This window comes from Phascolarctos cinereus, unplaced genomic scaffold, assembly GCF_003287225.1.
Source record: "Phascolarctos cinereus isolate Bilbo 61053 unplaced genomic scaffold, phaCin_HiC Scaffold_726;HRSCAF=1367, whole genome shotgun sequence".
NCBI classification, from domain to species: Eukaryota; Metazoa; Chordata; class Mammalia; order Diprotodontia; family Phascolarctidae; genus Phascolarctos; species Phascolarctos cinereus.
The window spans coordinates 29,333,086-29,361,024 of record NW_027556098.1 but is presented as its reverse complement, the minus strand read 5'-3'; the positions used below and the strand labels follow the sequence as shown (position 1 = coordinate 29,361,024).

The window sequence follows — 27,939 nt, the reverse complement described above, 5'->3', positions numbered from 1 at the left end:
TTTGACTGATGTATGAAAGATTCTTTGAACACTGAAGCTATTGCAGCTAAGTGGCATAGTAATGAAGTAAAGAAGTACTTGGAGTAAAGACCTGAATTCAAATCCTGAAGACATTTATAAATTGTAACCTTGGGAAAGTCACTTAATCTTTCTCACCTTTAGTTTCCTCATTTGTAAAATGGGAAAAATAAAATTACCTACCTCACTGGGTTATGAGGAAGATCAAATGAGATAGCATAAGTAAAATTCTTTGCAAAAGTTAAAGCACTTCCTAAATACTACTTTCATCATCATCCTCATCATCATCATCTTCTGCTTCAGTCTCCTAAATGGACTGTCCCCTAAGTGGCCAGTTTTTTAATATCACTTTGAGTAATTTGGCCTGTCAGCCAAAAAGTGGTCTTTATTTTACAACAATTCACAGCAATAAATTTTATACAAGTCAAAGATTTAAATAGAAAACAAGAGTAACATATTTAGTATAACTGGAGAAGGGAATTAAGTATATAACTATTTAAAAACCCTCTTAGCATAGATGAATCCCTCAGAATATGCAAATTACTAACTTCTGAGCAATAAAAAGTAATAAATGTAGAAATGGAATGAGAAATGTATTCTAGTCATAAATGATCAAATTATTGATATTTAAAATAATTTTTTAAATTGATACAAATGAATATGGTCAATTCTAGATTTGATTCAATAAGCAGTTAAAAGAAATGAGTAGCCAGTTTATATATAAGGAAATACAAATAGTATATCATGACAGAGATAAATTCAGAATCTGTCTAGCAGCTGAAAAAAATACAAATTTTTAAAACCTTCAAATACTATCATGTACTTAATTAACTAGAAAAAATAAATAAAAATTATAAAATTCAATGTTGGTGAGGAGATTATAAGACACAAGTGCACTGAGACTTTTTTGGTGGCACTGTAAATTGTCTCAGTTTTTCCGGGGTAAGATGTTGATATATAGAAATAACTATAAAAGACAGACTTTTTTATGTAAACATCTCACTTCTGGAAACCTATCCCCAAGGAAAAAAACAAAAGGGAAAATTTATATATATATATATATACATATATATATATATATATATATATATATATTAATATATATATATATATATGTATATACATATATATACATATATATATATGTATATACATATATATACATATATATATGTATATATATATATGTATATATATGTATATATATGTATATACATATATATGTATATATATATGTATATACATATATATGTATATATATATATATACACACATATATATGTATATATATATATACACACATATATATGTATGTATGTATGTATGTGTGTATGTATACATATGCATTTATTTATAATTTATAGAAACATCCTCAGAACAGCCTTAGTTATATTACTTAAGACTTGAAAACAACTCCAATATAGCCAATGCTAAGCAAAATATAGCATATTAACCCAATGAAATACTCTAAAGCCAGTATAAAATAGCTATTCGAGACATGGCAGATAGAGGGTTGGAACTGGAGACAGGAACATGTGGGATCAAGTCTATTTGTGTCTTGCTATGTGATCGTGGGCAAAACACTAAACCTTTCACAACCTCAAATTTCCCATCTATAAAATGTGAACAATGCAGCCAGCAGGACCTTCCTCACAGAGTTGTTGGGAAGTTCAAATAAGATGTCTATAAAGTGCTTTTGCAAACTTCAAAAAAAAAAGTCATAAACATCAATTAGTATTTTTTCAAATACTATAGCATATGGACAATACAACACATGGAAATGTTTGAAACAACATTAAATTTTTACAACAAACTTTTAAATTAACTCTTATTTTTAAAAGCAGAGCATAACTAGTATGCAGGTAGGAAACAGAACCTTGAATTTGGAATCTGGTGACTCAGGTTCAAATCCCATCTCAAATACTAGCAAGCTTTGTTATGATGGGCAAGTCACTTAACCTACAAATGCCCAATTTTTTCATCTGTAAATGAATTTTATAAAAAGTATTTGCACTATCTCCAAGTTGTTACAAGATCAGAGTTTTTACAAATGCTATATAAATGGTATTATTGTTGTTACTACTACTATTATAATTGTTATTTTCCCTATTATCATTATCACATATACTGATTACAACTAAAACCACCTTTATCAGTAAATGCTACTGAGGGATATGGGTGACCAATGAAAACTCTTGAGTAGATAAATGTATTTGGAAAATCTGACAGAAAAGAGGGGTGGAAGTTTACCTGCATTATTAAATTCATGAAATAGTAAGAAGCAACAGAACAAGCCAGTTTTTTCTAAAAAAGCTTGAAAGAGACCAAAGTCATTGCAGTCACATTTAAAAATAAGAATAGGACAATAGGTACATGAAAGGAAAAGAAAAGAAAAGAAAAGAAAAGAAAAGAAAAGAAAAGAAAGGAATGGAACGGAAAGGAAAAGAAAGGAAAAGAAAAGAAAGGAATGGAACGGAAAAGAAAAGAAAAGAAAAGAAAAGAAAAGAAAAGAAAAGAAAAGAAAAAAAGAAAAGAAAAGAAAGGAAAGAAAAGGAAAAAAAAGAAAGAAAAAAGATCTGCAGAGATTTTTGTTTCAAAAAAGCTTATTTCCAACAGCAAGGACAGTGGTACAATCACATATAGAACTTAACATCACAATCTTCTCTGTGATTATGGAGGAAGTTTCACTGGCATCAACAAAACAAAACAAAGATTGGGAAAGCATCTGAACTTAACTAAAGATACATAGAAGTCTGTTGGGGCATGAAACAGGAAGTACGCTTGACAAAGCTATTATCCAATCATAGAAGAAATCTGTGCAGAGTCCAAGGTAAAGGAAGATTCCCTGTGCATAGATGTTGAGGTCTTCCAAATGTTCCTGTTTATAAATTATATTGGACTGACCACTACATTGACTCAAAAAAAATTGCCCAAAAAAGGAACAAAAAAAGGAATTCTTGCTTTCCAAACTATGGTATGCAGTTAAATGCACAAGTGAGGAAAAATAAGTCGGTCCCAGAGTTGAACAGGAGAAAGATATGAGACTGGATTCCTTTGGCAATTTGGAAAATTCTTTAAACGAACCAAAGTTTCACAACGAAACAGACACCTGTCTTTTCAACACCAATATTCTATCAATGATGTTAAATTGCTACCTCCAAAAAAATTCAAGTAGAGGATAAACCAACAGACAATGGAAAGGCTTATGGTGGTAGTATATAAGCTGGACCACATTACCAACAAAGAATTGCAAAGAACAAAAAATGCAAAAGACATTACTGAGTAAATGCATACTTGAAAAATACAAACCATCATATAACAAAAAGGATATTTTAGGAAGAGTACATATGTTCCAGTGTTTCTCCTGGAAATGTCAGTGGAAAATAAAGAAAACATATGGTATGTTGTGTCGGATGCTTTTGGTGAACTTCTGGGGGAATATGGATAACAATGGCACAACAAAGAGCAGGCACAGATTTGTTCTAATTTGAATAATTAGAAGAAATATCCATATCAACAAGATTACAAATTCAAGTATTTGATACAAAGATCAGAAGGCAATTAGAAATTATGTCAACAGTTTAAGTTTTAATATTTTGTTTGCTATGTATAAAGTTCCTTACAGACTACATGAACATAATAATTTCTTTTGGACTAAAGCTATGAGATCATAGATGGAAGTCCCTCTACAAAGGAAGACTATCACTCATTCTGCAAATTATAGTCTTCAATAACTGTCCTAGGAACTGAGGAGTTAACTATACTACAAAACTGTAATCATCAAAATTGTTTGATATCACTTCTTACAATTAGAAAAGTTGCTCAGTACAAAAGATTAGGTACACAAGAACCAGAAACAAATGAACATAGAACCAGAGTGTTCCATAAACCCCTCAAACTCCAACCATCAAGGTAAAGACTTGCAATTCAACAAACCCATGGGGATAACAGGAAAATAGGAAAGTGGAATTAGTTAAACAAATACATACCAACATTTCATACTCTAAACAATAATAAGCTTCAAAGAAATGTGTGACCTTTTTTTTGTTGTTGTTGTTTGTTTTTGGCTGGGCAATGGGGTTAAGTGACTTGCCCAGGGTCACACAGCTAGTAAGTGTTATGTGTCTGAGGCTGGATTTGAACCCAGGTCCTCCTGAATCCAGGAGCAGTGCTCTATCCACTGTGCCACCTCACTGCCCCAAACAGTCTAATTTTTTTTGAGGCAATTGGGCTTAAGTGACTTGCGCAGGCTCACACAGCTAGTAAGTATTGTGTATCTGAGGCCACATTTGAACTCAGGTCTCCCCGACTCCAGGTCCAGTGCTCTATTCAGTGTGCCATCTAGCTGCCCCTGAAGATACCTTACAACTAAAAATAAGGAAAGATTCCTTGACCAACAAGAGAGATAGAGATGATAGGAGAAAATATGGATAATTTTGATTACATAAAACAGAATCACTTTTGAACAAACAGAATCAATTTAGTCAAAACTGGGGAGAAATAATCTTTGCAGCAAATTTGCTATTCAAGATATATGGAGAATCTATTTAAAATATAAGGATAAGAACCATGCCCCCAAGAGACATCATCAAATTATATACACATTTATCAAAAGAAGAAAAACAAGCTATCAATAGCCATATGAAAAATTCCCCAAATAATTGATGAGACATGTAAATTTTAAAAGTCCCAGCTTATACTTATAAGATTGGTAAATGCAATTTTTTAAAAAAGGAAAATTATAATTGTTAGAGAGGTTTCTCAGAACAGACACACTAATGTACTAATATAATCATTCTGGAAACCAAGTTGGAATTATAGGCAAAAACTCACTAAAACAGAGATACCCTTTGACCCAGCAATACCAGTACTGGGTATTGGCATGTTCTTCCAAAAGAGCAAAGAAATAGAGAAAAGATTCATATACAAAAATCTTCGTAGAAATACTTTTTTTGAAACAGCACTGGAAACTAAGGAAAATCTATCAATCTGTGAACAACTGAACAACATATACAAATATAAACAAATGTAATGTAATACTAACATGCCACATGAAATAATGAAAGGCATAGGTTAGGAGAAACACAAAAAGAATAACATGAACTGACACAGAGTGAAGCCCAGAAGAATAAGAAAATAATTTATACAATCATTACAACATAGCAAAAATACACTGTGAAAGACTCAAGAAGTTTGATCAATGAAATGACCAACCACAACTTCAGAGGACTGAGGATAAAGCATGATTCCCACCTCTTAACAGAAGGATGATGTACTCTACATGCAAAATGAGACATACATCTTCAGGCATGGTCAATATGTGGGTCTAGGTTGAGTGATTACTCTAACTTGTTGCAAAGATGTTTATTGTTGTTGTTTTTTTTAATTGTGTAGTGGAGAGGAGGGAGGGAGGGAGGGAGAGAAAGAGAGAGAGAGAGAGAGAGAGAGAGAGAGAGGGAGAGAGAGAGATGGATAATGGTACTACAACAAAAAAATATAATTTTTTTTGTTCCTTCCTGTGGAATAATCTGCACAGATGTATTGAAGCCATGGGAGTAAATAAGAATGCCAATAAAGCAAATGTAAAGAAAAAGGAAAAGACAACCAGAAACTGATTGTTGTTGAACAACACCCACACTGAGGTCTTGAGAAGAACCAACAAAGTCAGAAAAAATGGGGTTAAAATGGTGGGAGGAGAACCTAAAGAGCTGGATGTCTCTGAAGCAAAAGTAGAAGGGGGAAAGAACCAGCAGTTACAAAAATTGCAGAAAGGTCAACAAGGATAAGGAATTTCCAAAAGCCACTGAATTTAATAATCTGGAGGCTGTTAACGTCCTGAGTAGATAACAACTTGGAGACTCAGCAATTCTCAGTAGACTTGAGAAGAAACAGAAGAGAAAATTTTAAGTATTATGGTCAAGGAAGGACTTTATTTTAGGATTATGGAGACATAAATGTGTTTGTAGGCAGATTGAAAATGAGTCAGTCAATAGTGAAGGGGAGTTGAAAATGCAAGAGAGAGAGGCTGGATAACTGCTTGAGTAGTCTTAGAGGGGTGGGAACAAGGAATGAAGTGAGATCAAGGGCAAAAAGTAGAGAGATTAACTTTAGATACAATAATGAAATGTTGGACTGTCTCATATTATGACAAGAAGGTAGGAGAGAGGGTCTGATTAAGTGGACAATGGTTGTAAGATTAGAACTGGGGAGAGGAGATGAGTTCATGATATAAACTCACTATAATTTGATATGTATAACATCAAGTTATTCATATAGTCACAGCACTATTCATATAGTCACAACACTAATCTCTCTGCTTCAGATCTCTTCCCACTTCAATTCATCTTCCACTCACATGCCAAGGTAATTTTTATAAAGCTTAGATTTAACCATGTTACCCTAACCCTTGTCAATGAGTTTCTCACTGCCTCCAGGATCAAATATGAAATGCTCTATTTGGCTTTTGAAAGCTTCATAACTTGGCCTTTTTCTATATTTCCAATTATCCTTTATCTTTTAATTATTCAATTATCATACTTTATTTCCTATGCATACAGCTATACTGGCCTACTTAAAGTTTGTGAGTATATGATACTCATCTCCCATCTCAGTCTCTTTCTATTGCCTGGCCCCCCTTTCTAGAATGATCTTTCCCTTCTCTTTCTTCTACTCCTCCCCCTAATAGAAGAAGAAAAAAGAAAAATTCACTTTAACAAAATACTTTAACAAATAAGAACAGTCAAGCAAAACAAATTCTCATGCTAGCCACATCCAAAAATGTGTACTTCATTCCGCATATTAGTCTATTAGCTTTGTGTCAGCAGATGGGAGCGTTCTCAAATATCAGTCCTCTAAACTCATGGTTGATCATTGCATTGCACTTGATTTTTTTTCCCCAAAATTGTTCATTTTCATAATCTTGTTATTACAATATATATTATACCCCTCATAATATACATTGTACAATATACTTCCCTCTAAATCTATTCATACAAATCTTCCCAGGTTTCTTTGAAGCAAATTTCTTTATTTCATATAGCAATCTAGTATTTTCATTACATTCATATACCATAATTTGTTCAGCCATTCTCAAATTGATGGGCACCACCTTTCTCTCAGTTTTTGGTTTTTTGCCATTACAAAAAGAGCTCCTATAAATATTTTTTATGTATATATAAATCATTTTCTTCTTTCTTTGACCTCTTTGGTGTTTAGATCTAATACTGGTATCAGTCAGTCAAAGGATATTCAGGTTAGTAGTTCTGGGGCATAGTTACAGGTTCACAGCATAGTTACTAATTCACAGCTACAATAAGTCTTTCCAACATTTTTTATTTCCCTTTTTTGTCAATATTTTTCAATCTGATGGGTGAGCTGTGAAACTTCAAAATTGCTTTAATTTATATTTTCTAAGTAGTAATAATTTAAAACATTTTTAATATGATTATAGATAGTTTGGATTTCTTCCCTTGAAGAACTGTCTATTCATATCCTTTGACCATTTTTTTAATTTGGTGAATGGTTCTTACTCTTATAAATTTAAATTTAAAAATTACTGCAAAGATTTTTTCCAGCTGTTTCCATTTTAATTTTAGCTGCATTTGGATTTTTTTGGGTTTATCAAACACAAGGCTACTATGTTTACTCCGGTGTGTTGTGTACATAATCTGGACCACCGAATGTTTTCTTATTTTAAGCCAGTTGCAAATTGATTTGATGACTAGTGCTTTGTAGAGTAGTCTGTGACCTGTTATAGCTACGTCTTTATATTTCCCACTTTTTATTATTATTTTTTATGAGATTGCTCCAGATAAATTTTGTTATAATATTTTCTAGTTCTATAAAGTAATCTTTGCTAGTTTGATGTGGCACTCCATACATAAATTAATTTAATTGGTAATGTCATTTTTATTATATGAACTCAGCTTATCAATGAGCAATTAATATTTTTCCAATTATTTAGGTCTCTTTTTCATAAACTGTTTTATATCTTAATTTATTTAGTTCCAGTGGGTATTTTGGTAGGTATACTCCAAAGCACTTTATATATTCTATAATTATTTTAAATGGAATTTCTCTATCTCTTCCTACTTGACTTTTTTTGGCAATATACAAAAATGCTGATGATTTGTACTGATTTTTATTATAATCTGGAACTTTATGAGTTAATATTCAATTAATTTTACTTGACTATATGTTTCTACAAGTAGGGAAGGAAAGGGAATAAGCAATTATAAAATGTCTACTATGTGACAGGCACTATGCTAAGCACTTTTTACCAATACTATCTCAGTTGATCCTCATAACAGTCTTGTGAGGTAGGTGCTATCATAGAGCCCAATTTACAATTGAGAAAACTGATGCAGAGGTTAAATGACTTGCCCGGAGTCACATAGATAGTGATGTAAGAGGATGTATTAAAATTCAGGTCTTCCTAACTCCAGATCCAGTGTTCTATCCATGGTGCCATTAGTCGCTTAAAACATCATTGGATGATTCACAAAAAAGTGATAATTTTCTTTCTTCTTTCACTATTCTTATGCCATCAATTTATTTTTCTTTTATGACAGCCAGCATTTTTAGCACAATATAAAATAGTAGCAGCAATTATGGACATTCTTGCTTTATCCTTGATCTTATCAGAGAGATCTCTATTCACATTACATATATTGCTGGCTCTTGATTTTACATAGATGCTCCTTACCATGTTAAGAAAAAATCTGTTTACTCTTAAAGTTCCTAGAGTGTGTGTATGTATGTGTTTAAAAATAGGGATGTGTACCACATTTTATCAAGTTTTTTCTGTATCTATTCACAAAATCATATTTTTGTTGTTCTTATTATGAACATGGCCTATTTTGATAATTTTCCTAATATCGAAGCAACATTTTATTCCTATTAGATATCTAATTTGGTCATAATATATACTCTGACATATGGTCATTACAACAATTTCTAATAATAGCCTTTATTTCTTCTTTACTTTTTATACTAGTGATTTGTTTTTTCTCTTCTTTAATCAACTAATGGTTCATCTATTTTAGTGTCCCCCCCCAAAAAAAAACCCTCCTGTTTTATTTATGAGTTCAATTTTTTTATTTCCAATTTTGTTAATTTCTTCTTTGATTTTCAGGATTTCTATTTCGGTGTTTAATTGGGATTTCAAAATTTGTTGATTTTTCTAGTGTTTTTTTAGTTGCATTTCAGATTCATTGAATCATTCTTTCTCTTCTGTTGAAGAAAGTGTTTAGATATATAAATTTTCCCCTAAGCACTGTTCTGGCTGTATCTCAAAAAGCTGTTATGTTGTCTCATCATTAGCATTATCTTTGATCAAATTATCTATGATTTGCTCTTTGACCTACCAATTCTTTAGGATTAAGTTATTCAGTCTCAAGTTAATTTTAATCCTTTCTTCAATGGCATTTTATTGAATATAATCTTATTACTTTGTGGACAATATGAGTGTTTTTAGCATTTTTGCTTTTATGGATTCATTTGCGAGGTCTTTATGCCCTAAGACAAGGTCAGTTTTTATAATAATTCCACATCCAACTGAGAAATATGTATATTCCTTTCTATTCCCATTCAATAACTATCAGAAATCCATAAATTCTAAGTTTTCTAAAATTCTGTTCAATTGCTTAATTTCTCTTTTTTTTTTTCTTTTTAATTTCTTTGGTCAAGTTTGTCTATTTCTGAAAAAGGTATATTGAAGTCTCCCACTATTTTCATTTTACAATCCATCCTCAACATTCACATATTTCAATTTTGTATTCATGTGATTTTATTAGTAACTTCATTTTCACTTGTATTTTGGCAACTGCGCACATTCAGGGCTATGGACAGTAAAGAAAAATAATCAGAGGTACAATGAGTATAGGTTTATATCTGCAAAAAGGACTAAAGCATTGGTAAAAGTGTTTGTTAATTCACTCCAGAAAGTGTTAAAGTAACCTCTTAAGTGCCCACTGAAGGAGTAGAAAAAAATGAAAAAGTGGTTAAGTTTGTGAGTAAATGAGATGATGGTCTTGTGTACAATGATTTCTTGATTGTGCTCACTTTACTTTGTATGAGTTCATATGTCTTTCCAGGCTTTTCTGAAACTATCCTGCTCATCTTTTCTTATAGCACAACAGTATTCCATCACAATCATATATCACAGCATGTTAAGCCATTCATTAATTGATGGGCTTCCCCTTAATTTCCAAGATTTTTGTCACTACAAAAAGAGCTGCTATAAATATTTTTTGTGCCAATAGGCCCTTTTCCCTTTTCTTTGATCTCTTTGGGATACAGATCTAGGGGTGGTATTGCTGGGTCAAAATATTTATCATATTCTTAATGACATCTTTAGAGCTTACAAAAATCATTTTGTTCTTGAGGAGTATATGTCCAGAGGCCCAGAAATGAACACCAGGTTCTCTTTCTTGTTCTCCTTCATCACATAGGTAGCATAGCGGAAAATTTAGTGTTAGTTCTTGTTCACGGTATCTTGACAAAAGTAGAATAAGGTCATCTTCACTTTACTTCATATCATCCCTAAATATCTCTTTGCCCTCCCCCTGTACAATGTTTTTCTTGTCCTCACTCAGAACATCACAGACTTCTTACATTTCTTTCTCTGGCTTTGAAGTCTTGCATATATTCTCTCCATCTGAGGCAGCAACATCAAAATACATAGTACCAAAAACAAGTGAGGAGTGAAGGAGGAAGTGAGAACTGTAGTAGACAAAGGAATTTCTACCTTCACAGCTGCTGTAGAGATTCAACCAAACCAATATCTTTGTTTTTAAAGCTTCTATTCTGGGCTCTATTCTATTTTCTTTGATCATGCCACAAAATTTACTCCAGTTGAAGAGCATTGAAGAATCACTCTTAGGCAATTGGCTAGGATAAAGCAAATCCCACTTTAATGAAGAGAGAAGAAAGCTGTACATTTTCCAAGTGCTGCTGCATATATTCCCTCAGGAGAAAACAGAAACATCTCAGCAATAGATGCATACATAATTGTTGTAAAGAATTTTCTGTAGTCTAATCAATGAAGTATAGTTGCCCCATGGGACATCAGTGGAAACCAGGATTAGCTAAGCAAATGAAAAATATAGACAAAGCAAATGTTAATCTTAAGCCTGAAAGCCTTCTGGTGATGAATCTTTCTAGCCTGGTTTTCAATTCTCCCCCTCATGCATTTGCTGTAGCTAAACCAACCTACTTAATGTTCCCTAGACACAGCTTTCCATCTCTTGCCTTTGGGCCTTTGCTAAGACTCTCTGTTCCCATGCCTTGAATGTTTACTCTCCTTCCTCACTTCTACCTCTTAGAAGTCCTTGCTCCCTTCAAGGCTCAACTAAAGTTCCATTTCCTTGAAATAGCCTTTTCTGATTGCCTCAGGTGTTAGTGCCTCATTTCCATCACTGCATATTTATTTTGTATATATTGTGCTTGTGCTTACCTAGCTTGCATTCTTCAATGGGGTTGGTCAGGATGAGATAGTCACTAAAGTCAGTCACCTAAACAAAGACCACTGAAAATGGGCATCAGCTCAGGGCTGAACAAAGCTTCCCCCACCCAGGTAGAGAACTTATGGACTGCCTTAAAGATGTGGAATAGCCAAGGGTATTTAGATGCCAGCATGATCTGGGATGAATGGAAGGGTCCATGTGAGACTGAGCTAAGAGGATCATATTCAGACAGCATAGATTGAGGCTTATAAATTGAATCAACATTAAAACAATATTTCACCATGTTAATGTAGGATTTGGGGAAAAAAATCTAATAACATTTCCTGGGAAGTGACATTGGTTAGTGTAAAAGTAATCAAAATATACCTGTGTGGTCTGAAATTCAATTCAGACTTCCTAAAAATCAGGCAAGGTCACTGTGGTTTATAATCATATGTTTACAGCTGTTTACAGAGATTCCAACATATGTCATAATAGAAGTAACTTTAGTCTAAAAAACACCAATAGTTGTCATTATTAATTATTAATTAATGTCATTATTAAGTTATCTGTGGAAATGTTCCAAGCATAATAGTGCATGTATAGTTTCATATATGATTTATTCAGAATATTAATAGGGAAATTTAGCATATTCATATAATCCCAGGAGAATCTGGCCTTTTCTTATTTCTTTTGGCAAATTATAAGGTGGGAGGATGGTAGGAATAAAGTATAATGTTATCATGGAATATTTGCTTTTATATTTTTTAAATGTTTGCTTTAGTATTGCTTCAAAGTAGACATCTATATAAAATCAGAAACAAAATGATTGCTGACAACCCCAAAGAACTGTGCAGTGGAAGCCCTTTATCACCAAAACCATTGATTTTGTTCTTTTAAATTACCTAAGGAAGCTCCCTCATATTCTCACAGTGATTAAAAGTTCATAATGTTAAAATTGCATCAAGTCTAGGGTGTGATAAAGAATTCTACTGCGACATAAGATTTCAGATCCAATCTAACAAATGCAATTAAAAGTTATTACATTTTTAACACTCTAGCATTTGCCTTTCATAGTGCTCAGTAGAAAATTAAATACGAAACAATTTTCTATTTTAGTTTTACAAGGGCAGAAGGAATTCTCAATTTTTAGTGAAGGGGAGCCAGCATATTATGCTCTGTTTTGAGATTATTCCCATATTCTAGAATCCAAAAAGCCAAAGGGAATTAAACTGATGCTACCACTGCAGGAATGAAAGATGTTTATGCTTAATAATAGGATGATAAAAATGAGATCTTGAACTTCATCGTGGTAATAGTAAAGAGCCTTTACTTTCCCATCTAGTTAATGCAAGGTTCCTGCATGGTTAATATGTCTGATTATTTATTTATGTTAGAAAGTAAAAGAAAAACCCGTATTCTGAAGGCTTCTAACAAAGACCTCAAAAGCACTGAAGAAATTATAGGATGAAGAAAACTCAAGGGGGCAGCTAGGTGGTGTAGCAGATAGGGCACCAGTCCTAGAGTCAGGAGGACCTGAGTTCAAATTCAGTCTCAGACCAGACACTTTGACCCTTACTAGCTGTGTGACCCTGGGCTGGTTACTTAACCCCAATTGCCTTGCCAAAAAGAAAAAAAGAAAAAGAAAGAAAAGAAAAGAAAACTCAAGGACTGAAGTCACTTTCCATTCCATTGAGAGAAAATTGAGTACAATCCACAAAACCAGCAACCAGGAAGATTTACTAAAGAAGGTCAAAGCATGGGTTCTTAATGAAAATAAGGGGAGTAGTTTGCCTTCTCAAAAGAAAACAGTCTGGGAGGGGAAGATCCTCAGGTTTCTGGCCCAAACCTAAACAACTGCTATTTATACTCACTCCGTGTCATCAAAACCCAAACAATGAGGCAAGTGAGGCCTGGGCTGGTACCTGTTATTGGTCAATCAGTGGCAGCTAGAGAGATTTTGGTTTAAAGGAATAGTCAAGTAGCTCCATTTGAATACAATGGGCTTGGTTTTTCAGAGCTATATTTCAAGAAGTCATAAATGAAAACTATTTTAGATATAGTAGAGTTCACTATTTCAATCAACATGAATTTATTAAGCACTTAGAAGGTGTAAGGAACTGTTCTAAGAGCTGAAGATATAAAGAAAAGACCAAAAACAGGTCCTACCCTTAAGGGACTTACAAGTCTAATGAGAGAGACAACATTAAAAAAAAAAAATTCAGACTAGATGGAATATAACTTTAAAGAGATAACATTAGCAGGTCAAGAGCTCAAAGGAAATTAAGAGACCATCTCTTCCACCTCCACCCATTTCACAAATGAGGAAACTGACCCCCAACGAGGTGAGGTAACCATCTCAAGGACACACAGTTAACAACTGGCAAAGCTTGGATTCAAATCCAGGTAGGACTCTGAGTACAGCAGTCTTTCCACCACACAATGATTTAAAAGAAATCTGTGGTAAATGCTTTTATAAAATAAATTAACTCTCTTTCCCAGCAATATCTCTTTTTTATAAAAGTTCTTGTTTTCACAAATTTACAGAATTACCTGCATTTTAATTGCTTTAAAATAAGGGTTACATGGAAAGTAGGAAATGTGAAGAATGATGAGGATTCCTTGAGTGAATGGAATGATTGGAGTCAGGTGGGGTTAATCAGTAAAGGCTTTATAAAGATGTCTAGAGAATTTTGAAGAAGGCAAGGAATGTCATCTGGCAGAGGAGTGATGAAGTCATATCTAATTCTGGGCTTTCTGCCTCAAGAGGGAGGTGAATAAAGTAGAGAGGGTTCAGCAGAGAGCCAGAGCAGTGAAGAAGGGATTGGAAAACACTATCAAAGATAAAAAGTTAAAGCAATTGGAATTAGCCTAGGGAAGAGAATAGAGGGTGTAGTTTAATAATGTTCCTCATATAAAACATGCATCTCTTAATATAGGAGGATGAACAGATAATTTTAGTCTATACTGAAAACCAAACAAGAGAAAATAAGCATAAAATATCCATTCAACAAACATTTATGGAGGCCCACTGTGTGTGGAAAAGGACGCTTGGGGAGATATCGAGACTTCATGGGGCTTAGATGCTAGTAACAGGCTGATATATGTTAACAAAGAACTGGCCAATGAGATCCCAGTACTAATGAGCTGAGCATGTACATTGTGCTAAGCATAATGCAACCTCCTACATAGACTTTGGAGCATGCACAAATGTGTGACAACTGTTTCCTGAATACTTATCACTTGATATAGAAAGGGCTTCTTTGATTAAGTATTGAACATTCATACAGAAGATTTTTCATTAGCACAACTCTGGTTTTCTTTTTATAGTGGTGAGTGAAGCTACTCTGAGCCCTTTGTGGGGAGAGGAGTGCATGTAGCAGCCTTGCACTGCCTACCTGGACTAACACATGATGATACCTGTTTCTTGGCCTCTGCATTTGATGCTCCCTAGGCATCAAAATGGTAAAAGGAAGAGTGTACTACCAGTTTAGGAGGATGTTTTATACTTCTTCTCTTGTTGTGTCTTCTCAATAAATATATATCTCTTTGTAAAAATTAATTGACACTTATGTGATCACTTACTTAAGTGATAATTAATTGATTAAGTGATACTAGGGCACTAATCACTGGATTAATCAATGAAATTAGTAAAAAAAAATTTAATTTAAAAAATAAAAATAAATCAATGAAATTAATGACTAGTAACTAGTAATTGTTATTGGGTAGAATACAGCAGAATGGGAGCTTAAACCAATAACATTAGAAAGAATGATCCCAACCCCTTAGGAATACCCCTAAAACACTAAAGGAGAAAGTAATGTTGTTATGGGAACTCAACTTTCCAACGAGAGTTGGAATTGTAATGAGGACTCTCCCAGAGCTTATACAGTATAAAGAAGAGCTGTGCCCCTGTGGGACTCTGTGTATGCACACTTAGTTGCATTTGCAGCAGTCCAAGTGACTGGTAATAAAGGCTTGTACTGTGCTCTCTTTGGCAGCACATATACTAAAATTGGAATGATACAGAGAAGATTAGCATGGCCCCTGCACAGCGATGACATGCAAATTCATGACACATTCCATATTTTTTTAAAAATCATATGAAGGTGTTAAACATGATATCTCTTGGGGCAGGTAGGTGGCGCAGTGGATAGAACACCAGACCTGGAGTCAGGAGGACCTGAGTTCAAATCGGTCTCAGACACTTAACACTTACTAGCTGTGTGACTTTGGGCAAATAAATCACTTAGCCCCATTGCCTAGCCAAAAGAAAAAAAATGATATCCCTTGGTAATCTGTGTCCTGGAGACTCAGAGCTCCACTCTGCCAGCTTTCTGTCCAAAGCCGTTCAGAAGGACTTTGCTGATGATGAGATTGCATTGAATCTTCTTATCTTGGTCAAACCCCAACCAAGGCCTGAATTGATTTTATCCTGCTCAGGTTTGGGTGGAGTTGGACTTCCAGGACTAGGACAGTATTTCCTTCGATGGCAGGTGATATTGGCCCCTGTGAACTGAGTAATCTAAGGAATCTACCCACCCGTCGACCAATCACAGTTAATTGGTACCCCCTTGGGAACACCTATTCTTTGAAGGGCATATAATGCTGTACCCCAAAATCCCAAACTGAGGTAGTTCTGAACTGGCCCCTTTAAGGGGGCCCAGCTTTGGACTCAATTCCCATGCAATGCACGTGAAAAATTAAACTGTGGACACATGTACCCCATTTTTGTTTCTCTTTCTTAGAAACTGGGGTTTGTGGGGTTCGTAGGGTTCAGGATTCACAAGGGATTTCATCTGATGACCTGGGGAGGAATCCAAGAAGGCATCATGGAGGTGGTGGATCTCAAGCAGGCCTCTGCAGGATGGATGGGCTTGGTATCATTGTGGGGCAGGTTGTTCCAGGCCATATGCACAGCCTTAGCAAAGTTGTAGAAGGAGAAAAGCTCAGTATGGGAATCCATCTGGCCATCTGGCCTGTGTTGACAGAGGTAGCCATAAGACCCTATGGTCTGCTTCCCGGCCCACCTCTGTGCCTCCCTTTGTATATGGATAAGTTAGGCAGGAATCCTTGACTATTCTGCTTGCAGGCTGCATTCCTATCTTACTGCCAGCAGTTTGGCATAATCTTGCTGACAGATTTTGTCTTCTGGGCCCAATGTGACCCAGGAACTTTATTTGTGTCCATCTTCAAACATCATCAGCCAGTGGCCCCCACTGTGGGATCATATGCTTCAAGGATGAAGGTACAAGTTATCACTTCCAGCCCAGTGGGGTTTCTTTTCCCTGTGTTCCTTCCCTAGCAGTACCTTGTAATCAAACAGTTGTTAGGGAGACAGTAGCTTATTTGAAAGGAAAGCTTTAAATCCAATAGTGAATGGATAAGATTGTCACACTTCATTCTGGAATCAATCAATGAATAGATATTAACCAAGTGCCATCATCCCCTGTGTTCTCTTCCAAGAGAGATACAACAGGAAATAAATGTGGCCTAAAGGACGAAGGGTATGGAGAGTAGGTACCCCAGAAGCTCAGAGGACAAAAAGATCTCTTTTTATGGCATTTTATGTTGGCTTGGGAGTCCAAGGAGTTGGTGTGAATGCCAGCTCTGTGGTTTACTAGCTACATAGTCTTGGGAAAGGCCCTGCCCCTTTCTGGGCCTCAGTTTCCTCATTTGTAAAAGAAGGAGTTGGACTAGATGATCTCTATAAGCCCTTCCAGCAATGAGTCCTTAGATGCAATGATTTTTTACAGAGGAGAAAACAGACTCAGAGAAGGGGGCAGGATAGAAGACCATGAGCTCTGGATGACCCTCAGCTCATTTTTAGTAGTAGCTGCAGCCAGCTCTGAACCTCTGAAATGCAATCCCTTGAATTACTTCCATTTAATTCAGCATACATATATTAACCACCTACTGTGTGCAGATCCCCTCCTGACACCCCCCCCCCAACAATCCTTGGATGGTCACTGTATCTCATTTTGTCCTAGGCTCTGAGAATTATCAGAGAGTCCTTTCAAAGCAGTCATCAGTCCTGGTCGTGAGAGCAAACCCAGGCAAGATGAGATCTGACCTAGTCTGCCAAACCTCAGGACCTTTAGATGCAAGGTGATGAGCCAGGGGGTGCCCATTTTTAAGACGCTATTTTTTTAGCAGGAATACCACACCTTAGAGGAGTGAAGTCACAGCATTCAACTTAATTCAACAAATATTTACTTAGCATCCACTATCTGCAAGGCACTCTGCCAGCTGCTGGGAATAGAAAGACCTATAATGAATGAATCATCTGCCCTAAGGGAGCTTCTGTTCCACTGGGGGATACGATGAGTACCCAGAGAAGTAAATACAAAGTGATACCATATTTCTAGAGGGAGAGAGCTTTCATTACCAGGAAATAAATAACTAGGAAAATGAGGAAAGGCCTCAGGTAGAAGACAACACCTAGTAATTGAGATATCTTAGAGCAGTGATTTGTTGATTGAGGTGTGTGACCTTCCAGTTTACCTAGCATTCCTCAGATTCAAAACTTAGAATATCAGAAGTGGTCCCTACCTTAGAGATCAATATTCTCTGGAAATTGAGAGAATGCCCACCTATTGGAGAATGGCTGAACAAGTTGTGGTATATGAATGTAATAGAATACTATTGTGCTAAAAAAAAAAAGTGATGAGCAGATGGATTTCAGAAAAACCTGGGAAGGCTTACATGAACTGCTGCTGAGTGAAGTGAGCAAAACCAGGAGAACATTGTACACAGTAACAGCAACATTGTGCAATGATTGACTTATCCTTTCTCAGTGATACAATGATCTAAGACAATTCCAAAAGACTTGATGGAAAATACTATCCACAACCAGAGAAGAACTAGAGTCTGAATGAAGGTCAAAACATAGTATTTGGGGGCGGAGCCAAGACAGTATGATAAAAGCAGTGACTTCCTTGAGCTCTCCTCCAAACCCTTCCAAATACCTATAAAAAATGGCTTTAAACAAATTCTAAAGCAGCAGCACCCACAAAAAAGAGTGAAACAAATTTCCAGCCAAAGACAACCTGGATGGTTGATTGGAAAAGTCTGTTGCACCTGACTAGGAGAGGAGCACTGTTCATTGTGGGCCATGCAGGCAAAGACTGGATCTCAGCAAACCTGGAGCAGTCCTCAGGGGATTGAATCAAGGGGAGCTGTGGGGGTTTCCAGATTTCTCAACCCACAAACACCAAAGGCAACTTAGAAGGTCAATAGGAAAGGTCTCTCAGACCATGGTGAGAGAGGAGCTCAGTCAGGCCCCAGTCCCGGTGCAGCCCCAGGGTGGCAACTGCTTCCAGAGCTCTCAGCCCACAGACAGAGAGGGAATCAAGTGGCTGATCAGAGGGGGATTGCAGAGATCTCTTTGCTGGTGCAGGATTCTCTTGCTTTGCCTGTGCTTGGATCTGGGTCACAGTTCTGGGTGGCAGTCCCAGGGCAAGGAGGAGTGCTGGTGTGGTGGAGCTTGTAGTGATGGTACAGAGACAATCCTCCTCACAGTTCCAAGGCAGAAAGAGTGCTTGTGGTCACTCATAGACCAGAGCACAGTCCAGGAAAGGAGTAAACACGTCGCCCTTGATCATAACTCTTGGGAAAAACTGAAAATTTACAGGTCCCTAGAACTATCTCTGAAAACAGCTGCACAAAATGCCCAAAGCTTGGGACAGCACATTCTCCACACTGGAAGCAGACCCCTACCTTAACAAAGAGTTTATAACTCGAGTAATTGTCTGGGATCATGAGCAAACCTTGTAAAAAAAAAAAAAAGTCAGACCATAGAATCTTTCTTTGATGACAAAGAAGATAAAACATACAACCAGATGAAGACAACAAAGCCAAAGCTTCTACATCCAAAGCCTCCAAGAAAAATATGAATTGGTCCCAGGCCATGGAAGAGCTCAAACAGGATTTTGAGAAGCAAGTAAGAGAAGTAGAGGAAAAACTGGGAAGAGAAATGAGAGTGATGTAAGAAACCATGAAAAACAAGTCAACAGCTTGCTAAAGGAGACCCAAAAAAATACTGAAGAAAGTAACACCTTAAAAAAATAGCCTAAACCAAATGGCAAAAGAGGCCCAAAAAGCCAATGAGGAGATGAATACCCTATAAAGCAAAATTGGCCAAATGGAAAAGGAAGTCCAAAAGCTTACTGAAGAAAATACTTCCTTAAAAATTAGAGTAGAGCATTTGGAAGCTAGTGACTTTATGAGAAATCAAGACACTATAAAACAAACCCAAAAGAATGAAAAAATAGAAGAATGTGAATATCTCATTGAAAAACAACTGACCTGGAAAATAGATCCAGAAGAGATAATTTAAAAATTATTGGACTATTTGGAAGCCATGATCAAAAAAAAAGAGTCTAGACATCATCTTGCAAGAAATTATCAAGGAAAACTGCCCTGATATTTTAGAACCAGAGGGCAAAATAGAAATTGAAAGAATCCACCAATCACTTCCTGAAAGAGATCCCCAAAGGAAAACTCCTAGGAATATTGCAGCCAAATTCCAGAGTTCCCAGGTCAAAGAGAAAACATTGCAAGCAGCCAGAAAGAAACAATTCAAGTATTGTGGAAACACAATCAGGATAATACAAGATTAGCAGCTTCTACATTAAGGGACTGGAGGGCTTGGAATATAATATTTTGGAGGGCAAAGGAGATAGGATCACAACCAAGAATCACCTACCCAGCAAAACTGAGTATAATCCTTCAGGGGAAAAAATGGTCATTCCGTGAAATACAGGACTTTCAAGCATTCTTGATGAAAAGACCAGAGCTGAATAGAAAATGTGACTTTCAAATACAAGACTCAAGAGAAACATGAAGAGGTAAACAGGAAAGAGAAATCATAAAGGACTTATTAAGGTTGAACTGCTTACATTCCTACATGGAAAGATGATATTTGTAACTCATAAGACCTTTGTCAGTATTAGGGTAGTAGGAGGAAAAAAATTATATGAATGTATAGATAGATAGATAGACAGATAGATAAATAGAGGGCACAGGGTGAATTGAAGATGAAGGGGTGATATCTGGAGAATAAAATTAAGGGGCAAGAAAGGATTATACAGAAGGAAAGAGAAAGGGAGAGGTAGAATGGGGTAAATTATCTCACATGAAATAGACAAAAAAAGGCTTTTACAATGGAGGGGAAATGAGGAAAGGTGAGAGAGAATGAGTGAATCTTATTCGAATTGGATTTGGTTTAAGGAAGGAATTAACATACACACTCAATTGGGCATGGAAATCTATCTTACCCTACAGGAAAATAGGGAGGGAAGGGGACAAGAGAGCAGGGAGATGATGGGGGAGGGGGAATATTTGGGGAGGGGGTAATCAGAAACAAACACTTTTAAGGTGAGACAGGGTTAAAAGAGAGAATAGAATAAATGGAGGGTGGGATAATATTAAGGGAAATATACTTAGTTTTTCACATGACTACTATGGAAGTGTTTTGCAAGACTACACATGCATAACCTGTATCAAGTTGCTTGCCTTCTCAATGAGGGTGGGTGGGGAGAGAAGAAGGGAGAAAATTTGTAACCCAAAGTTTAAAAACAAATGTTAAAAAAAAATTGTTTTGACATGCAACTGGGAAATAAAATATACAGGAAATGGGGTATAGAAATCTATCCTGCCCTACAGGAAAATTGAGGGGGAATGGGATAAGAGAAGGGGAGGAGAGATAGAAGGGAAAGCAGATTAGGGGAAGGGGTATTCAGAATGCATGCCATCTTGGGGGAGGGGGAAGGACAAGATAGGGAGAAAATTTAGAACTCAATATCTTGTGGAAGTGAATGTTGAAAACTAAAAATTAATTAATTAATAAGGAAAAAAGTGAAAAAAATAAAAAGTTCAAAAGAATAAAAAATTTTTTTAAATTAAAAAACCCCCTTTTCTTGTTGTTGTAGTTTTCCCTTTTCTTCTGTTTCTTCTTTCACAACATGATTAATGTGGAAATATGCACATGTATAACCTATATCAGATTGCTCGCTATCTTGGGGAGGGGGAAGGGGAGAGAGAAGAGGAGGGAGAAAAAAATCTGAAACTCAAAATCCTATAAAAAATGAATGTTGACAACTATCATTACATGTAATTGGAAAAAATAAAATACTATTTGCCCCCCAAAAAATAAATCAAGAAAGAAAAGAAATCAATATTCTCATTTTGCAGAGAAAGAAACTGAGGCTCAGAGAGTTACAATGGCGACTTGCTTACAGTCACACAGGATATTGGTGGCAAGTCACCAGAAAGTGCTCTCACATCAGATTGGTCTCTCTAAACATAGAGAACAGTTACCATAGGGCCTAGACTCCCAATGTCTGTGGGTCACTAGATTTCCAAGTAATTCCTCCATTAAATGATTAGTTGATGCCTGAAATCCCACCATTAGAGCAGCTTTCCTATACCAACAGTCCATTGGTAAAATGCAAATCATTCCTCCCTAGGCACTATTAACTGTTTTGAATCAGATCCTTTCTTGAAAGAAAAGCTTGTTAGTGGTAAAGGGGTTGAGATCCCGAGCCCAAAGGGGTCTTAAGTGAGGGTGGGAAGAAGAGACCAAATGAGAGGGAGGCTGGTCCCCAAATATTGTTTGGGGCTCACTCTGGTTCTCTCAGTTCCATCTGGTGAGTTCCTTATTTTCAGTCTAGACTTAGCATGTCATGAATGAATACTTTAAATAAAGAGTATATGCAATTATAAATAAAATAAAATAAAGTTTGTACTAGGGTGCTGGCAATGGGAATAGAGAGAAAGGATAGATGTGAGGGAAGTTATGGAGAGGATATCAATAAAATTTAATCAACAAATGGAGGAAAAGGTCAAAAAAAACTACAAGGTTATCGATAAGAGGTACTAGGGTAATGGTGATACCACAGACAGCAATACTGAGATCAGAATTAGGAGATTCACAGTTAATAAGTTCAGTTTGGGACTTAATGAGGTGCTAGGGAGATATGCAACTGGAGATATCCTGAAGGTAACTGGAGATATAAGTATGTAGTGGAAGAGAGTGGTAGGGGCTGGAGATAGAGATTTAAAAATCACCTGTACAGAGGAGCAGGAATATGCCAGCAAATCTAAGAATTCAAAAGAAATAGACTATCTTCAAAATACAAAATGTCCAGATTAAAAAAAAAACCCACTAAATAGGGATTTCAAATCATACACACAATCTCCAAAAAAGAAAAAGAAGTAGTTATAAACAATCCTGGTCCAAATGGAATTCTATCAAACTTTTAAAGAACAATTTATACCTATACTATACAGATTATTCTAAAACATGAGAAAATATACTACCTAATTCAACTTATGATACAAATATAATCCCAATACCTAAACCAGACAAGGACAAAGCAAAGAAAGAAACCACAAAAGAGTATCATTAATGAATATCTATTCTAAAATATTAATTAAAATCATAGCAAAAAGATTTGGTAATTTATCAAAAAATGATTTACTGTGATCATGCTGAATTTATACCAGGGGTACATTATGATTAAACATTGGGAAAACAACATGATTAATCATTAAAAAGAAAAACACCCCAAACCTTTGATTATATAAATAGATGCAGAAAACGCTTTTGACTACAACACTCATTTATGCTAACAAAAATAAAATATTAAGAGGGTTGGCATAGAAGGATCTTTTTAATGTAATACAAAGTACCTATCTAAAAGAAAAAGCTAGCATTATATCCAAAAGGAAACCATTAGAAGTTTTTCCAGTAATTACAAGGATAAAGTAAAGATGCTCCTCTTTCTTATTGTTATTTGCCATAGGTATAGAAATTCTAACTGTAACAATAAGACAAGAAACAGAAATTAAAGGCATGAATATAGGCAAAGAAGAGATAAAACTACCCCTATTTATTGAGAATATGATTATTTACTTAGAAAATTGGAAGGAAGGAAGGAAGTATAAGTAAGGTGGATTTTATTATTCTTTTTTACATAACAATTCCCAGGATCTACAGCTAAAACAATCTCTAGTTCTCAGGAGTTCACATTGTGAACAGTTTCCAGTGAGATATAGGAATGACATAATGTAATATTTACTATGCTTGTGCTGTGCTAAGTTATGATGACATTGATAAAGTTGACCTGTGAGCTTATTGTTGGCAAATTGCCTTTTTTGTGTGCTTCTCTATAAATCACAAGAGCACTGGTCAGTGAGTGAGGATTTGAGGAAAGCATAAGGAAATGCATGTGTGCCTGCCTCAACTAGCCCCCATTGAGGCTTGAGGGGATTTAGGGGAATACACAAACTGGAATATTGTGCCTATCTTGATTGGCCCCCATGGAGATGTAGGGATTGTTGCTCCCCCCCTTCTCGCCCACTCTGTGAGAAAGGTGATTAGGTGATCCTGTAAAAGTTGGTGCTCCTATTATCAGGAATCCATTGAGATAGAATAGTAAGAATAAATTATTATTAAACCCCACTGAAGCTGTCTTCTTGTCTTTTTGCTGCCCCGACCAGAGTGATCAAGAATGAAGAGGGTGGAGTCTAAAAAACTCCAGTGGCTCCTATGTTGCTACTTGTCTTACAGCAAGGAAGGAAGGTAGAAAGAATCAGACAAGAAAGACAACTTTGAAAGTTACATGTTGAGTTTATTACATTTAAAAGAGAAGCAAGCTATAAGTAATAGGAAACTTATGTTTCATGAATAATCTTATGTTATGCACGTAGAAATACCCATTTTAGCTGATATTTGTTAAATTCAGAATAAAAAAATACAGTGGACCAATTTTCATTTCTTTAAAAATATTTCTCTTTCTCTGTAAAGAATAGATCACAATCTAGGATTGCTAGTCTCTACTCTCCATAGTTTTAAAGAGTGTATAGGGGGACTAAAGTAAACCTATAGTAAGTATGCCAAAGAGCACAAAGGTTGATTTGGGGTGACATTCAGAGCAGTCATTGCTATCATCTCTTCTCTTTTCCCCTTCCGAGAGCTTCCATCTATGCCTCTTCCTTAAAAGGAGTAAAAAGAAAAAGATTCACTGTCTCCCTGACTATTGAGAGAGGTAACCTATTTATTTTTCTCCTCATGATCCTTTTACCTTATCCTCACCCTCAGACAAGAAGAATGGCCCACCTACTGCTGCATAGATTCCACAGTTGCTATAGGAATGTATCAGGAAGACGGCAGCAGTAGGAGCTGTCCAGCTAAAAGACTTTCAGGAGAAATTTGAGAGCAAGGCACAAGTGTATACATTATGACCTTAACTACTCCAATAAGAAAATGTAACAAATGGCAAAGTTCATGATACCAAACAACTGATTCCTGAACCTCCTACTCCAGCTAGCCCCCACCCATCCCCCACTCAGACTTCATCTCTCTTGGTTTTTAACTAACCTTCTTTACAGTCATCACTATCTTCTTTGGACTCACACATCTCTCTGATTAATACTGTGGCTTCTGACCTCACCTTTTCCCAACATTTCTGCAATCTGACTGTTCCAAGATCCATATTGCTGGCCACCAACCTTGACTTGTTTATAACACAATTGTCCCCACTTTCACCCTGTGAAACATGTCGGAACATTCCAGCTAAAACTTCTCTCCTACCATGAAAAAGTTTCACACACACACACACAAAAACTCATCTCTACCCAAGCCTTGAGTGAGTTTGGTGGAAAATGGTACAAGACCTAGGAATCTTTTAATACAAATAGTATAAAATTTGAGGCAAGTAGGTGGCTCAGTGGAAAGATCACTGGGCCAAGAGTCAGGAAGACCTAAGTTCAAACACTAGCTGTATGACTCTGGGTAAATCAATTAACCACTGTTTCCCTTAAATCCACTAGAGAAGGAAATGGCAACTGCCACAGTATCTTTGAAAAGAAAATTCTGTGGACTATATTGGCATGGTATGGTCCATAGGATTACAAATAGTCAAACATGACTCAACCACAACAACAGTGTGAAATTTGCCATCTCTTCTTTATAATATCAGATTCAACATCAATAATAATAAGCAAAAAAAAAATCATACCACTCACCCAGATCTAGGTGAATGCCTGGTACAAATGAATTGAGAAAGAACATGAAGATAACAAATCCCAGCACAGTCAGGCATTTGATGAGGAGAATTTTGTCTGCTATCTTATGCTGTGGAAAGGAAAAACGTAAGTATTACCCAGCACATTCTACTGAATTCAGCAATGTATTCATTTTTTAAAGTATATCTTATTTTTATCGATACCTTTCATTTCAGAACATATCCCTCCTTATTACCCTATCAACTGAGCCATCCCTTGTAGAGAAGGTATACAAAGGGGGAGGGGAGGAAGAAGCAGCTCAGCAAAATTAGCCAATACAGGGACTGTGTCTGAGCACAGTGTTTTGTAATACCCCACACCTATACTCCACTAACACTGCATTGAAAGAAAAAGAGCTGCATTTTCTCCACCATTCTCTAGGGCCAGGTTTAGTCATTATGATGAGGTACAAAGCAGTGTTTGAGGCAGATGGAGCAAGCAGGATGAAGGATGTGAGACATGAGATAAAATGCAGGATGTGACCAGCCAGAAAAGTGATGAAGAAGACTATGCAATGATACCTCCACCTCAGACTTATCTGTACCCCTTATCTGTATGCTTTCCCAAAGCACTCCCCAACTACCTGACATTCCAGAACACCTGTCCCCTTCCCTTTCCTGTTCCCCTTTCTTAGCTGAACGCATTTACAAAGACACTTGGGATTACCTGACATTGCAGGCATTCTAGAGCCATGCTTTTTCCCCTCCTCTCCTTCTCCTGCTCCCCTTCTCCCATCCCATCAAACTGAATATAGACCAGACACCTAACCTGGCTGGTGCTCCATCTCCCATAGGGAGCAGAGCCCGCTGAGTGCATCACCCTAATAAACATCTTTTCTTTAACTTGGAGATGGCCTGAGCAAATTCATTCAAGACACCTCAATTCCTCGTTATTCTGGTGTACCCCAACATTTTGGGGTGCCCCATGAGTCCCAGCAATTCTAATTTCACACAATGCATTTCATTTTTTGTTGTTTTTTTTGTGTGTGTGTTTACATTGGTGTATTTGTAACCCAAGTCCTAAAGCCCATTGGTATGGAACTCTCATTTCTCATTAGAAATTATTGCCTCATCCCAAAGAGATCAAACAAATGGGAAAAGGACCCACATGTACAAAAATATACATAGCAGCTCTTTTTGTGGTGGCAAAGAATTGGAAATTGAGAGGATGCCCATCCATTGGGGAATGGCTGAGCAAGTTGTGGTATATGAATGTAATGGAATACTATTGTGCTATAAGAAATGATGAACAGGCTGACTTCAGAAAAACCTGGAAAGACTTCTATGGTCTGATGCTGAGTGAAGTGAGCAGAACCAAGAGGACTTTGTACACAATAACAGCCATGTTATGCAATGTCTAAGATTGTGAAACTGAACCTTTCTCACCATTATGAGGATCTAAGACATTCCCAGAGGCCTCGGGATGGATAATGCTGTCCACATCCAAAGAAAGAACCATGGAAGTCGAATCACTATCACTTATTTTTACCTTCTGTTGAGTTTTGTTTCATCTTCCTGATGGTTCCTCGTATTGGTTTTAATTTTTACTTACAACTTCACTAATGTGAAAATATGTTTAATGGGTATGTAAATGTAAAGCCTATATCAGATTGTGTTTCATCTTGGGGAGGGTGGGGGGGGAGGAAAAGGGAGAAAATTTTTCAACTCAAAAGCATATGGAAAAAATTTTTAAAAAATTAAATTAAAAAAAGAGAAAAGAAAAAAAAAGAAATTAATGCCTCATGCTTGGTGAAGGGTGGAACAGAATTGGGGTCAGTAGGAGAGAAGAGAGCTCTAAGTTCTTCAAGTCTTTGGACCTGTTTCAAATCTCATCAAGTGCCTTGGAGTTTTTTCAGGCTCTGTAGTTGCTTCTGGCACTTTGGGCTTCCAACTTTGGGAGGGAAGGTGGAAGAGGCCAACCCCACTTCAGGTTACTGAAGGAAAAGACTCTGGGAAGAAACTGACATGAGAGGAGGTAGCTAGAGACTTCAAGGAACTTGCCCTGAGGGGGAGATCTAGGACTCTCTTGTTCAGCTGAGTTACCTCTCTCCTAATGGAAGAGCTCCTTCATTCTGCATTAATTTGTATATATTCTCCTATGTATGCTTTCTCTGATTTCTACTTGCTATGAACTTGGATAAATGGGTTTCTCTGCTACCTGCTATATTGTGTTCATTGTGGAATTAATATTTGGTGGGAAAGCTTAGGATCTGGAGATTGGGGGTCCTTCTTTCCTCGGTAATGAAGAGTGATCAGAAGCGATCTGAAAATATATTCCTCTAGCCTAATAATATTTAAAGGATCAGGTAGATATAATTTCAAGCCTAGTACCCCCTATCTCTGAGAACAGCAGAATGACCAAGTTTCTGGTCCCAAACATCTGCTTCCCCTCCTAACAGGAATTTAAA

General features: G+C 36.3%; 1 protein-coding gene and 1 non-coding gene across 2 annotated transcripts in view; one reads left to right on the top strand and one right to left on the bottom strand.

Moving 5' to 3' along the window:
* The window catches only part of OCA2 (OCA2 melanosomal transmembrane protein), a 542,641-nt gene that overhangs the window by 280,191 nt on the left and 234,511 nt on the right, over window positions 1–27,939 (bottom strand). Inside the window, exon 17 of the mRNA XM_020992730.2 lies at window positions 25,494–25,602. Coding sequence (XP_020848389.1) covers window positions 25,494–25,602 — 109 coding nt within the window. The remainder of the gene's footprint in view (window positions 1–25,493; window positions 25,603–27,939) is intronic.
* Window positions 15,448–15,554, top strand: LOC144454582 (U6 spliceosomal RNA). The gene has a single exon (XR_013483103.1). It is a non-coding gene; the product is annotated as a U6 spliceosomal RNA (small nuclear RNA).